This window comes from Hyperolius riggenbachi, chromosome 3, assembly GCF_040937935.1.
Source record: "Hyperolius riggenbachi isolate aHypRig1 chromosome 3, aHypRig1.pri, whole genome shotgun sequence".
Taxonomy (NCBI): Eukaryota; Metazoa; Chordata; class Amphibia; order Anura; family Hyperoliidae; genus Hyperolius; species Hyperolius riggenbachi.
Window position 1 is genome coordinate 292,740,982 of NC_090648.1, and position 13,972 is coordinate 292,754,953.

General features: G+C 44.6%; 1 protein-coding gene across 2 annotated transcripts in view; it reads left to right on the top strand.

Annotated features, from left to right (window-relative positions):
• Window positions 1-13,972, top strand: part of DOCK4 (dedicator of cytokinesis 4) — a 480,752-nt gene that overhangs the window by 348,301 nt on the left and 118,479 nt on the right. For both annotated transcript variants that reach the window (XM_068276501.1, XM_068276502.1), the window contains exon 31: window positions 9,148-9,296. In XM_068276501.1, coding sequence (XP_068132602.1) covers window positions 9,148-9,296 — 149 coding nt within the window. The remainder of the gene's footprint in view (window positions 1-9,147; window positions 9,297-13,972) is intronic.

The window sequence follows — 13,972 nt, forward strand, 5'->3', positions numbered from 1 at the left end:
AGAAGTGCGCACTAATGGCGGAGCACATCCGGACAACAGGAACTAGCCTGCCTACGGCCAACATAGTGGGGAAGAACTCATTTTGCAAGAAAAAATCTATGCCAATATCATTCTGGAATTTGTGAGTGCAATATGTTTTTATAAATCAATAAATGTAAGACATTTTTATGCTACGAGAGTCCTTTTTATTGAGATTTTAGAAAACGCATACTGATTATTGTGACAATCCAGCCCCGCGATCCCGTCTAATCTGCACCCATTAGCGTACGCAGGAAGTACGGTGAGCAGACTGACAGTAAAGACCGGTTGCTGGATCGTTAGATGAAGGTAGTTAATGTGACAGAGCGTGCCAATCCCATCTAATCTGCTCCCGTTAGCATACGCAGGAAGTACGGTGAGCAGACTGTCAATAAAGATTGATCGCGCAGCTGCCGACAATATGTAATGTGACAATCGCTCACCAATCCCATATTACTAGGCCACTGTGGCCATGCAGGTCTCAAATTCATTATGTGCATAGTAAACGGTTAAGATTGGTTGGTGGTGTCCATACATGTACAATACCGATTGTATGTACAATCAGTAAACTAAAAATATCAATTTCGCGCTGGAAATAGGGTAATCTCACTGCCATTACTCTTCCAGTTCGGTAGGGAGGGAAGAGGCTCCCGCTAGCTATTCCTAAAAAGGAAGAAAACAGTTATTTACAACCTAACTAGCAAAACAACAATTTAGAAGCTAATAATAAAACAATGCGGTAGAATGACTCTTCAGAGGGCAGATTCGTTGTAGCAACAATCAGATGACCAGAACAGGCACAAGACTGAACGATAAAATCGTTAGTTTTATTCCAAACACTAAATTCACATATTGAAAACTGCGCAAAATATAATTGATTAGCCGCACCCAGGCTATGCATATACATAGGTTAGGATTTAGTTAGTGTTAGGTCCCCTCCCATGGAGGATTGACTTCTTCGCAGTGGGAGGGACGAGTACTTAATAGGTTGCATGCAAGCTGTTATGGAAACGAACATCCTCCAGTGGTAGACAGGTCATGTGTATGCTAGGTGTGTATTTTATCCCACAAGTGGGGCTTGCACTCTTTTGCAGGTAGGCACTTGTGTGTTTTTAAGTAGCGCTGTTCATTTCCTTGCTATGTACTACATACACATAGCCTACCTTAGCCCACAGGTAAATATACCTGTCCGGCAGAACAGATTGGTTTGATAGAAAGAGAATAGAGATGAACAGAAACAGAATGTCTTAATTTACATTTCAAATACTGTTAGTGGTAGTCCATGCGGCAATTGCAAGTCTTTGGAGGAAGTCCAAGATGGCCGATTGCCATGGAGGCTAAGAGGCCCTGTGTGAGAAATAATTCAAGTGAGTTGCCAGGGTCCAGCTGGCTGTCCGATGTTATAGACAAAGATTTCAGATGATAGATGCTGGACCTTTGTGTCATTGGAGTTTTAATCCTCACTGTAGATGGGTGGGGTCATGACGCGTACAAGTCCAGCCTTGTGCAATTTGAATAGGGCAGTGCCCCCTTAGACAGGGAGAGATTTTGGCCCAATTCATGTTTTGCCCGCTTTCTCCATGCCCGTAGGTCACATTCAGAACCCGAATGAATATTCATACTCAGCGTAATTGTGTGAATCTGCTTATACCAAACACGAGGAGTCGGGATGGCTAATAGCACCGTTCTCCTTTTCCACCTTACTGGCACTGGTTCTGAAAGATCCAGAGGGCTTAAAATCTCTCAGGACCAGTGTCAAGTGAAGTCCAACACACGCTGCGGAGTTAAATAACCTGGTATCTTTGTAAACCCAGGAATATTACAAATATAGGAGTGTATGGATTATCATGGGTTACAGTGGGGTCATCTGCTTTCTGAGCTGAGCCAGCTGGGAGAGGACCACCTTTGATCTTTCAGCTGAGGGAACCCTAAGAGACCCCCTGCTGCGATAGGTTCCTAATAGTCTGGGGATGACTGCGGTTTATGAGATTTTGTCAATGTAATCTGTGATTGATGACTTATAAAATCTCTAGGGGGTCTAGGCCAGGAAACCCACTCGTCACACTTGGGTGAGAGAAGCTATGTAATTAGAAAACAGACAGTGTTTGCTAGCAGAGCCAGACAGTAGGAAAAAATAGTGTTTATTAAAACCAAAAATGTCATATTGGTTGCTTCAGAATCCGAATCCGAATCATTTTATTTCGCCAAGCATGACTGGGTCAAGCCCGGAATTGGGTTTGGCACAATGGAGCGGTACATAGAAAGAAAGGCAGGAAAACGTTAGAATTACAGTAATACCACATACTCAAATATAGACATACACAAATATACAATCAGTATTCATCTCAAAAAAACACACTGCAGAAGCCTGCCGCTCCTATGCAGGTGGTAGGGCGCTGATAGAGGGTGGTAGAATGTTAAGGGAGTTCAGGAGGCTAACGGCCATCGGGAAAAAAGAGTTCTTGTGTCTGGTGGTCTTGGTGGTGATGGCCCAGAGTCTCCAACCCAGTGGAAGTGGGGTGAAAAAACAGTGGCCTGGGTGAGAGAGGTCACTTGCAATCCTCAGTGCCCTGGCTCGCAGTCTTGTGTTATACAGGTGGTCAAGTGGGGGCAGAGGTCTCCCAATGATCCTCTCCGCTGACCTAATGATCCCCAGTAATTTGTGCCTGTCGCTGGCGGTGGCTCCCACATATCAGACCAAGATGGCGGAGCAGAGGATCGATTCAATGGTGGCAGTGTAAAAGCATGTAAGAATCTCCTGCGCCATGCCGAACTTCCGCAGTTGGCGGAGGAAGAAGAGTCTCTGCTGGGCTTTCCGTTGGGTTGACGTGATGTTGACCCTACAACTGAGATCGCTGGAGATGGTGGAACCCAGCAGGCAAACGCAGGGCACTCTGGCCACCTCGGTGCCATCGATGTAGATGGGAGGTGGGGTAGGAGCCGACTTCCTAAAGTCAATAATAAGTTCGACGGTTTTGGCCGTGTTGAGCACCAGACTGTTCTCCTTGCACCAGTGGCATAGTCTTTCCACCTGCTGCTGGTAATCCTGGATGTTGTCCTTGGTGACAAGGCCGACAATGGTGGTGTCATCCACAAATTTTATGACTTTGACAGAGTCTACCGTGGATCTGCAATCATTTGTGTAAAGGGAGAAGAGCAGCGGGGATAGGACGCAGCCCTGGGGTGCCCCTGTGTTGGTTATCACTTCCCGTGAGTAGATGTCCCCCAGCCTGACAACTTGGGGTCTGTTACAGAGGAATTCAGTGATCCATAGACGTAGGGTGGAGTGGACCCCAAGTGTGGCCAGAACATTCTGGAGGGTGCGTGGGCCTTTAGTGTTAAATGCCGAGCTGAAGTCTAATAGCAGTACTCTGGCATACGCATCCTTCCTGTCTAGATGGTTGTAGATGTATTCCAGACAGATGTTTAGAGCGTCATCAGTGGACCTGTTTGCCCTGTAGACGAACTGGAGTGGGTCTAGTAGGGGCAATGTGGATAGCTTGAGGGTGGATAAGACCACTCTCTCTAGGGTCTTCATGATAATGGACGTCAGGGCCACAGGCCTGTAGTTGTTGAGGTCAGAGATGCCTTGTTTCCTAGGAATAGGAATGATGGTGGATCTCTTGAAGCACGTGGGGACACTGCCCTCTGTCAGTGACTTGCTGAAGATGGCAGAGAGGATGGGGGCAAGTTGCTCCGAACAGGTTTTGAGGCTGGCTGGGGACACACCATTGGGTCCCGAGGCTTTCCTGGCATTTAGCGTAGACAGGAGGTGCCGAACGTCTGCCTCCCTCACTTCCAGAGAGAGTGAGTCCTCACTTGGGTCGCTGTGCGCAGGGGCTGGGGGGGGGAGGAGGTGGTGGGTGCCCCCCAGGCTCAGCCTGCCTTTAAAACCTGTAGTAGAATTTGCTTGCAATGTAACGTTTGTGACTCCATGACGCATTCGATATGTCATATCGAAGACGTCACAATTATAAGGAAGGTTGATACTGCTGCAGTGTTCAATGTGGTGCCAGAGAGGTGGGGTTTGACCCGGTAACGGTCCCGGGGCTACATTAGACCCATCAGTGGGTCATAGTGGACGGTGAGTTCGGCACATGGGGTGTGGTGGAGGCTATACTTGGAAAAAGGCGATTGACCAGCATATGGAGAATTGCATTGATCGCTAATTCAAGGTAACTGCTTAACATTTATACAATTCCTTCCTGAGAGACTGTGCATTCCTGGACTATTTTTGTACATGGTTCTTACCTGAGTGGTGCTACCTCTGTGTGCTGTATTGGTATATAGAAAGGAGGCAAACCAGGGTTTTTTCTTATTATTTTTATTATTTCATAATTTGTTTTTTTACTATGAGGTGTCAGCGCGCTTGTGTTTGGATATAATTACTAGATAGATTGCTGCCGAAATCTCTCAAAATTGAGTTTGTCATTTAGTGTAGTGGTTGATCACAGGCCAATCAAATTCCAGTGGCGTAGGCATGGTCGTCCACAGAAAATTTTCAGGGGGGGGGGGGGCGCAAAAAGAGGGGAAAGTAGCAAAAAGTTGGAGTTACACTGTGCGGCGCGCGTAGCGTGCCACGCTGAAAAATGGGTGTGGTCATGGAACAGAATGTGGGTGTGGCCACGGGTGGAGACAAATTTACATGAACTTAGCAATGGTGGGAAATTAGACTAGGACAGTGGTGGCGAACCTTTTGGAGGCCGAGTGCCCAAACTGCAACCCAAACGTCAATTATCTAAGCGCCAACAGCAATTTAAATTAAATACAAACGTTTTAACTCATACATAAACATTATGGAAAATCCAAGTTGAAAATAAACTGTGAAGATATACAATTTCATCCATCCTACTCCTGAAAAATGTATTAATTTTTTTAGAACCTCCCAGTTTTATTTTCTGTTTAAAAAAGCTAAAAAAGTAGGTTTAATGCAATTTTCTTATATGATGATGATTCAGCTTTTCCCATAGTCTCGCAGTTAGCAATCATGTGACCCTAACAAGACAAATTTAGCAATCATGAGGCCCCCATCAAGACAAATTCAGCAATCATAAGGCCCCCCAACAAGACAAATTCAGCAATCATGAGGCCCCCAACAAGACAAATTCAGCAATCATGAGGCCCCCAACAAGACAAAATCAGTAACCATGAGGCCCCCAACAAGACAAATTCAGCAGTGATGAGGCACATAAATTGACAGCGTTTCACATAAAAATGCAGAATGCCCCCTTAATATGGTAGACTCCTCTCACCTGGCTTCTGTTCTGAATTCTCCTCTACTGGCTGCTGTGCCTGGCTGGCTTGGCAATACTGTTTTTGGTTGGATTGGGGATGATGTGTGGGCTGAAAGGCCTGGCAGTGATGCTGTGGCCTGGCTGGCGGTGATGCTGTGGCCTGGCTGGCGGTGATGCTGTGGCCTGGCTGGCGGTAATGCCGTGGCCTGGCTGGCGGTGATGCTGTGGCCTGGCTGGCGGTGATGCTGTGGCCTGGCTGGCGGTGATGCTTTGGCCTGGCTGGCGGTGATGCTGTGACCTGGCTGGCGGTGATGCTGTGACCTGGCTGGCGGTGATGCTGTGACCTGGCTGGCGGTGATGCTGTGACCTGGCTGGCGGTGATGCTGGGCTGGCTTGGCTGGCGGTGATGCTGGGCTGGCTTGGCTGGCGGTGATGCTGGGCTGTGCTTGGCTGGTTGAAGTAAATGCTGGCCTGACTGGTGGTGGTGCTGTGGCCTTTTTGACAGTGATTCTGGGATGGCTGGCCTGAATAGTTTAGGTAGTGACAGGTGTCCTTTATTTTAGGTATCGCCAGGAGCCCCCAGTTTAGGTAGTGACAGGGCCCCCAGTTTAGGTAGTGACAGGGCCCCCAGTTTAGGCAGTGACAGGGCCCCCAGTTTAGGCAGTGACAGGGCCCCCAGTTTAGGCAGTGGCAGGGCCCCCAGTTTAGGCAGTGACAGGGCCCCCAGTTTAGGCAGTGACAGGGCCCACAGTTTAGGCAGTGACAGGGCCCCCAGTTTAGGCAGTGACAGGGCCCCCAGTTTAGGTAGTGACAGGGCCCCCAGTTTAGGTAGTGACAGGGCCCACAGTTTAGTGACAGGGCTCCCAGTTTAGGTAGTGACAGGGCCCACAGTTTAGGTAGTGACAGGGCCCACCAGTTCAGGTAGTGACAGGGACCCCCCCCCCCGTGTATGTAGTGACAGGGACCTCCCCAGTGTATGTAGTGACAGGAGCCCCTAGTTTAGGTAGTGATGGGGCCCTCAGTTTAGGTAGTGACGGTTCCCCTGTTTAGCTAGTGACAGGTGCACCCAGTTCATGTAGTGACAGGAGCCCCCAATTCAGTTAGTGACAGGAGCCCCCAATTCAGTTAGTGACAGGTACCCTCCAGTTTAGGTAGTGACAGGTACCCCCAGTTTAGGTAGTGACAGGAGCCCCCCCAGTGTATGTAGTGACAGGTGCCGCCCAGTTCAGAAAGTGACAGGGACCCCCCAAGTGTATGTAGTGACAGGAGCCCCTAGTTTAGGTAGTGACGGGGCCCCCCAGTTTAGGTAGTGACAGGTGCCCCCCAGTTCATGTAGTGACAAGAGCCCCCCAGTTTAGGTAGCGACAGGGCCCCCAGTTTAGGTAGTGACAGGGACCCCAGTTTAGGTAGTGACAGGGTCCACCAGTTCAGGTAGTGACAGGGACCCCCCCAGTGTATGTAGTGACAGGAGCCTCTAGTTTAGGTAGTGATGGGGCCCCCCAGTTTAGGTAGTGACAGGGTCCCCCAGTATAGCTAGTGACAGGTGCCCCCAGTTTAGTGACTGGAGCCCCCAATTCAGGTAGTGACAGGTACCCCCCAGTTCAGGTAGGGACAGGGCCCACCAGTTTAGGTAGTGACAAAAGCCCCCCCAGTGTATGTAGTGACAGGTGCCTCCCAGTTCAGAAAGTGACAGGGACCCCCCCAGTGTATGTAGTGACAGGAGCCCCTAGTTTAGGTAGTGACGGGGCCCCCAGTTTAGGTAGTGACAAGAGCCCCCCAGTGTATGTATTGCCAGGTGCCCCCCAGTTCAGGTTGTGACAGAGACCCCCCACTGTATGTAGTGACAGGAGCCCCCCAGGTTAGGTAATGACGGTCCCCAGTTTAGGTAGTGAAAGTCTCCCCCCCCCACCTTTGTGACAGCCAGAGTCAGACCTCAGAATCAGCTGGTGACCAGTCAGCCAGTGAGAGTGGGCGCACGATATAGTTATAGCCCTGAGGCATAGCACAGAACAGGAGCTCCAATACTGCAGCTAGAGCCCCTACTTATTATTTGAAAACCAGATGGAGCTGCATCTGCACCCTGTTTTTATTTTCCTATTCCTAATGAATAATTATTATGATTTGGATTGATGTTAAGACATGTTTACACAAAACCTACATACAGTGGTGTGAAAAACTATTTGCCCCCTTCCTGATTTCTTATTCTTTTGCATGTTTGTCACACTTAAATGTTTCTACTCATCAAAAACCGTTAACTATTAGTCAAAGATAACATAATTGAACACAAAATGCAGTTTTAAATTATGGTTTTTATTATTTAGTGAGAAAAAAAACTCCAAATCTACATGGCCCTGTGGGAAAAAGTGATTGCCCCCCTTGGTAAAACATAACTTAACTGTGGTAGTCACCCCCAGGCCTGATTACTGCCACACCTGTTTCAATCAAGAAATCACTTAAATAGGAGCTATCTGACACAGAGAAGTAGACCAAAAGCACCTCAAAAGCTAGACACCATGCCAAGATTCAAAGAAATTCAGGAACAAATGAGAACAAAAGTACTGTAATTGAGATCTATCAGTCTGGTAAAGGTTATAAAGCCATTTCTAAAGCTTTGAGACTCCAGCGAACCACAGTGAGAGCCATTATCCACAAATGGCAAAAACATGAAACAGTGATGAACCTTCCCAGGAGTGGCCGGCCGCCCAAAATTAACCCAAGAGCTCAGAGAAAACTCATCCGAGAGGCCACAAATGACCCCAGGACAACATCTAAAGAACTGCAGGCCTCACTTGCCTCAATTAAGGTTCACGACTCCACCATAAGAAAGAGACTGGGCAAAAACGGCCTGCATGGCAGATATCCAAGGCGCAAACAACTTTTAAGCAAAAAGAACATTAAGGCTCGTCTCAATTTTGCTAAAACAAAATCTCAATGATTGCCAAGACTTTTGGGAAAACACCTTGTGGATTGACGAGACAAAAGTTGAACTTTTTAGAAGGTGCGTGTCCCATTACATCTGGCGTAGAAGTAACACAGCATTTCAGCAAAAGAACATCATACCAACAGTAAAATATGGTGGTGGTAGTGTGATGGTCTGGGGTTGTTTTGCTGCTTCAGGACCTGGAAGGCTTGCTGTGATAGATGGAACCATGAATTCTACTGTCTAGCAAAAAATGCTGAAGGAGAATGTCCGGCCATCTGTTCGTCAACTAAAGCTGAAGCGATCTTGGGTGCTGTAGCAGGACAATGACAAAACACACCAGCAAATCCACCTCTGAATGGCTGAAGAAAAACAAAATGAAGACTTTGGAGTGGCCTAGTCAAAGTCCTGACCTGAATCCTATTGAGATGTTGTGGCATGACCTTAACAAGGCGGTTCATGCTAGAAAACCCTCAAATAAAGCTGAATTACAACAATTCTGCAAAGATGAGTGGGCCAAAATTCCTCCAGAGCGCTGTAAAAGACTCGTTGCAAGTTATCGCAAACGCTTGATTGCAGTTATTGCTGCTAAGGGTGGCCCAACCAGTTATTAGGTTCAGGGAGCAATTTCTTTTTCACAGAGGGCCATGTAGGTTTTGAGGGTTTTTTTTCTCACTAAATAATAAAAACCATCATTTAAAACTGCATTTTGTGTTCAATTATGTTATCTTTGACTAATAGTTAACGGTTTTTGATGAGCAGAAACATTTAAGTGTGACAAACGAATAAGAAATCAGGAAGGGGGCAAATAGTTTTTCACACCACTGTAATAATAGTAATAAATAATAGAAACCTTAAAAACTCAAATCAAGATGCATTACATTTTGCATACATTGTCCACACACCATTCATGATGAAAGCGTGTTTGGTAATTTATTTTTGGGACCTTTTACATAAATTCTTATTTTCTTGCAGGGGAACACAAGCTGCACTTTATACCTGCCTTAATTGGCCCATTTCTGGAGGTAACCCTGATACCTCAGCCAGACCTACGGAATGTAATGATCCCCATTTTCCATGACATGATGGACTGGGAGCAAAGGAGAAGTGGGAACTTTAAACAGGTAATTCAAATTTTAAAATGCAAGCAATTAATGTTACAAAATTAACCAGTATATTTTCTTTGTATATTTAGTACTAGTGTACATGACTCTCTGTCAGTTCAGCATCAGTTGATCAGTAGGTTGAATGTTTTGCTGTCTCTAATCAGTTGCAGCCTATTAAGTGTCCCAGAGTTTGTAAAAGGTCAATTGTTCATGTATGTAATCTCTCCCTGCCCTCAGAAGTTGTTTTCTGCCAGGAAAACTTTTATGGCTGTAATTTGCTTATCAGTGATGTTAACTATTTTCCCGAAAAGATACCAACAAGACAGAAGCTGTCACTTCCATGACTAAAAAGTAACTTTCAGGCAGAAAAATAAAACAGACTGATTATTAATGTTTTGTACAGTAAATACACGTTTATCTCATCATGTCACATGTCGCCTTTGCGACACTTTGGGCTCTATTCACAAAACTTCAATGCAAAGACTGGTAGAATGCTATAATAAGGGGTAATACTAGTCATTAGGGGGTACACATTTCAGTTATCTTTTGTTTAATGAGTAAATCCATGTCAATTTTTGTTTACTTGCAATTACATCCATTTCCTTTTTCTAGAGATGAATAAAAACAAGGTTAGATACTGATACATGAACATTTCTTAAAGTGTTCATGAAATGAAGACACTGCATTAACTATTTAGCTCTTTATTAACGGAGTCCTAAAAAGAACGAAATAAATGTATTTATACTTACCTGGGGCTTCCTTCAGCTCCCTTCATGCTGTGAGCTCCTTCACCACCTCCCTGGCCCCTCCAATCGTTTTTTGGCTGTCCCGGAATATTTGTCAGTCAAGCTGGGCATGATCAACAGAGTGCAACTGACAAATATAATGAGGCAGCCAGTGGATAGTCGGAGCTGCCCGGGGCGACGGGGCTGGAGGAAGTCCCAGGTAAGTATGAATACTTACATTTCATTATTTTCAGGTTTCCTTTAATAAACAGCTAAATAGTTAATGGATGTCTTAATTTTTTCACATTACTGTATGTTTAAATGGTGAAAAAAGTATTACCAAAATGAACAGATGCTTAGAATGGCTACCAGATAATGTGATACAGTCTCATCAAGCAATTATTGTGCTGTGACAGGCCACATTATGTAATGCTTGTGATTTTAATGGTTCTTCTGTAACACATTCAGTAGCTGTGTCTGGTTTTAGTTTGTTGAGATAAGAAGTGGCCATAGTGGATTGCTAAATAATGTTGTGGGGCAGCTGTTCACAAGGTAGATTCTTGGCTAAGACATTTGCAGATTGTTCATCTCTGCCGAGGATTGTCCAGTGTGTATGAGGCTTCACTGGTTTTGTTGCCCTCCATTAACTAAAGGTGTTAGTACACAAACAATGCTTTTAATATTTCTGGTCTGTAACCTGCCTCTTCGAGGCCGTAATTGGAATCTTTTGATCATTCATGAAGTTTCTCACTTTTCACAGGATTTTTACTGCAAGCTTTGAGATGCTGTTAAAATATCTACCCCATTTAAAAATGTATCTGCATAATTAGTAACACCATACCAGCCATTTAAATGAATGCAGGAATTAGACAAATTATGCTACCTAGACACAAATAGACTGGAACATATAAAACTATTGTGAAAAGAGGTAACTTCTTGAATTCTTGGACATGATGTAAATTATAGATTAGACATGATAAATTGCGTGGTGACTGGTGAGTACCAGGCAGGAGTGTCACAAGACAGTTTAATGAAAATAACCACCACAGTTTTTAGTGACTGCTACCTGCATGGGATGAAGAGCCTAATTTGTCAATTGGTTTGCAGTACTCTTTCAATTGAATGTTGTAGGTTCTTCTTGTACACCATATCATTCAGTTGACCTGAGTTGTGGACCCTTGTTTTGACCTCTCAGTATGTTTGCAGTCATTTGATGTTACACAGCATGCATAAGGTTGCTTGACAAATCTAAAATATAGCACGGACTTAACAAGTGTTCATGCAACTTTTGCAAAAGGCTGATGTAGTGATAATTGGACTCTCTGGCCCTTTGCATTATAGTTGGTTGTGTTGTTGCAAGCTCTACAAATCGGCAGACTTCCATGTATCGTTGTTAGAGATGGCATGCAACTATACAGTAGATATAGCAACCATATCACTTACTATGGGGCCAAGCAATATGAGAGGCTTGGTTTGTCCTTAACCAGTCTTCTGACTTTTTTTTGTGTCCTACCCTGTAAATGTCACACAGTTGTAAATAAATCCAGTGGTAGAGTTTCAATATGGCACGTGACCTATATTTGTTATGCAGATTGAGTTGAAAGCCAAGTTCAGGCTTTTGTTTATGAATACATATTATGAGGAATCTATAATAATTTGCAATTCACTCAGTTCTTTGTACTGCATGTACCGTACACCCTTTTTAATTTTTTAATTACCAAGCTGGCTGAATTTGCAAAATTGTCTTCTTGTATCAGTTTACTTGCTTAAAAGAATAGCAAGTCTATGAGCCATCCAAACACTCCTCTTGTCCTATCATCACCCACATGAGATAGTCAGAAAGGATATGGGAATGGATTCTAGTTAGTCTACCTCTGTGAACACAGAACACCTAAACTTTTCTTTCATCTGCCGCTGAGAGATACAATCTTTGTGATCAGCACTCCAGTTATGGCTTTTGGTCTCAGTTCTGTGTCTAATAAAACCCTTTTCAGTTTCTTTATTAAAGTAAAATAATGTTTTATTTGTTTTACTGCAGGCAGGGTGATAGGTACGCATGGCTTTATAAATGTACTGCTAAGGCTGTGGGAAGGGTTAAGTATTTAATTGCGCACAGAACAGCACAGGTCGATAAAATGGTACTGAGCTGTAGCTGCGTTGCTCACCACAAATAGTTAATTTCTCAGTCGAGTCGGTTAAAAACAGCACTGGAAATTTGGGCACACCAGGTGCCACCAATGGTCCTCGTGAATTACGGCTATATCGGCGCTCACAGTTCAGCAATGTGGGGGCTGTCAAAAGGCAGAGCCCAAATTACAATAAAAAACAGCATAATTCGTCTGCCAGCAAAAGCTGACAGCTGAGTTAAGTCTTACCCCGAGTCCACAGCTGCCTAGAGGTGGAATAGTAATTACCTCCAGGACTTTTGCATGGTGAGCCGTTTTTCAGCTTTACACTGTGCCCAAATTTCCTGGCTTAATTGCATGTACACCTCTCAATAGCATTGGGAGGAGAGGCACAATACAGAAGATACATGATTTCATGCAGCTTCAGTTCACAGCATTCCTACCATGGTACCGCCCACAGGGTAGATAGACGCCCACCTAAGGGACCTCAATATCTGGGGAAGCAACACCTTCTTTATTGGCAGCTACATGATTATTAGGATCTCTTGTTCATGTGACTGTCTTTGGGAATATCTTTAGAATGGCTGCATCAAATATGAAAATGGTATAAACAATTGCCTGGTCCTGTATTCATGTTAATATTGCTAAGCATAAACAATGTGGGATTGTGAACGAAGACTGTAAAGCAAACCTGAATTCAAAAAAAGGTATGTGTTGCTGATCCTCCTGCTCTCCCAGTTTCCTACAGCATTGTTCACATTCCGTATTATCGCTATTTCTATTTGGTTTGGGCAGAAATGTCTCTGCTCCTGCAGCACAGTGGCCGTGAATTACTGTATTTGTAAAGGAACCGTTAATGCACAAAGGAAAGAAGACACGCTAGATAGGTTCCTTTCACTGAACATGCATGCATTCTGAATGTGTGCATGCTTGATAGAAATGTGCTGGTATACTCTGCTCTCCGGAAGAGCAGCTGAAAATGTGGCTACTTCTGGTCGAAGAGATTCAACTGCCCTGCTGTAAAGTAATGCAGCAATAACTAGGGATGTGAGAGATGCTGGAGGAAAGCAGGATTGCAGGAAGGAAAGTAGAACTGAAAGGATCAGCACAGCACCATGTAGTTAAATTTAGCGTTCAGGTAGCCTTTAATCATTGGGTGCACACAGAAGCATAGACTACATGGAAGCTTTGCAACATTTTTGAGCATTTCTTCAGTCCATAATAACTGAATAGTGAGTCACAGTGGCGGTGTCGCCTCCAGGAAATATTGTCACTGATAATCTGGTCCAGCAAGATAAGGTACTGTGGGGGAGATTTATCAACGCATTACAGACAGTTTTTTCTTCTTAATCTGTTCTAACCAGCAGGGAGAACAGTTCTGCATGATAAGAACCTTCTTAAATCCTAGGTAATAGTGGCAATTTAGCATGAATTTCTAGAGCTGCACTACAGTTAAGAAAAGTGCAAATCCATCCCTAAACTGGTACAGATTAAGAAGTGCAGGCAGGCAAGGCATGATTGCAGAGTGCAGGATAGACATGTTTTGTGTGGTGTCCTCCCCCTGCTGAATTCATCCTCAGAGCCTGCTGCTATCAATACAGCAGGTGTGTTGGTTACCTCAGCAACAGCAATTCCCCTCACACATGTGAGAGACCTTCCTAGCTCCTCCTATTTTACAACAGTTGTAGAAGGAATCTTCACTATCTAATGATTTCTTAAGATGTCTTAGACAGTTCTGCATGGATTTCTAAAAACCTACCAATATTTTGTCTCAGGCACTCTTGATAAATGTCACCCTGTGTTTCTAACATGTTGTTTAGCAATGCTTCTCTGTAGGCTCTGC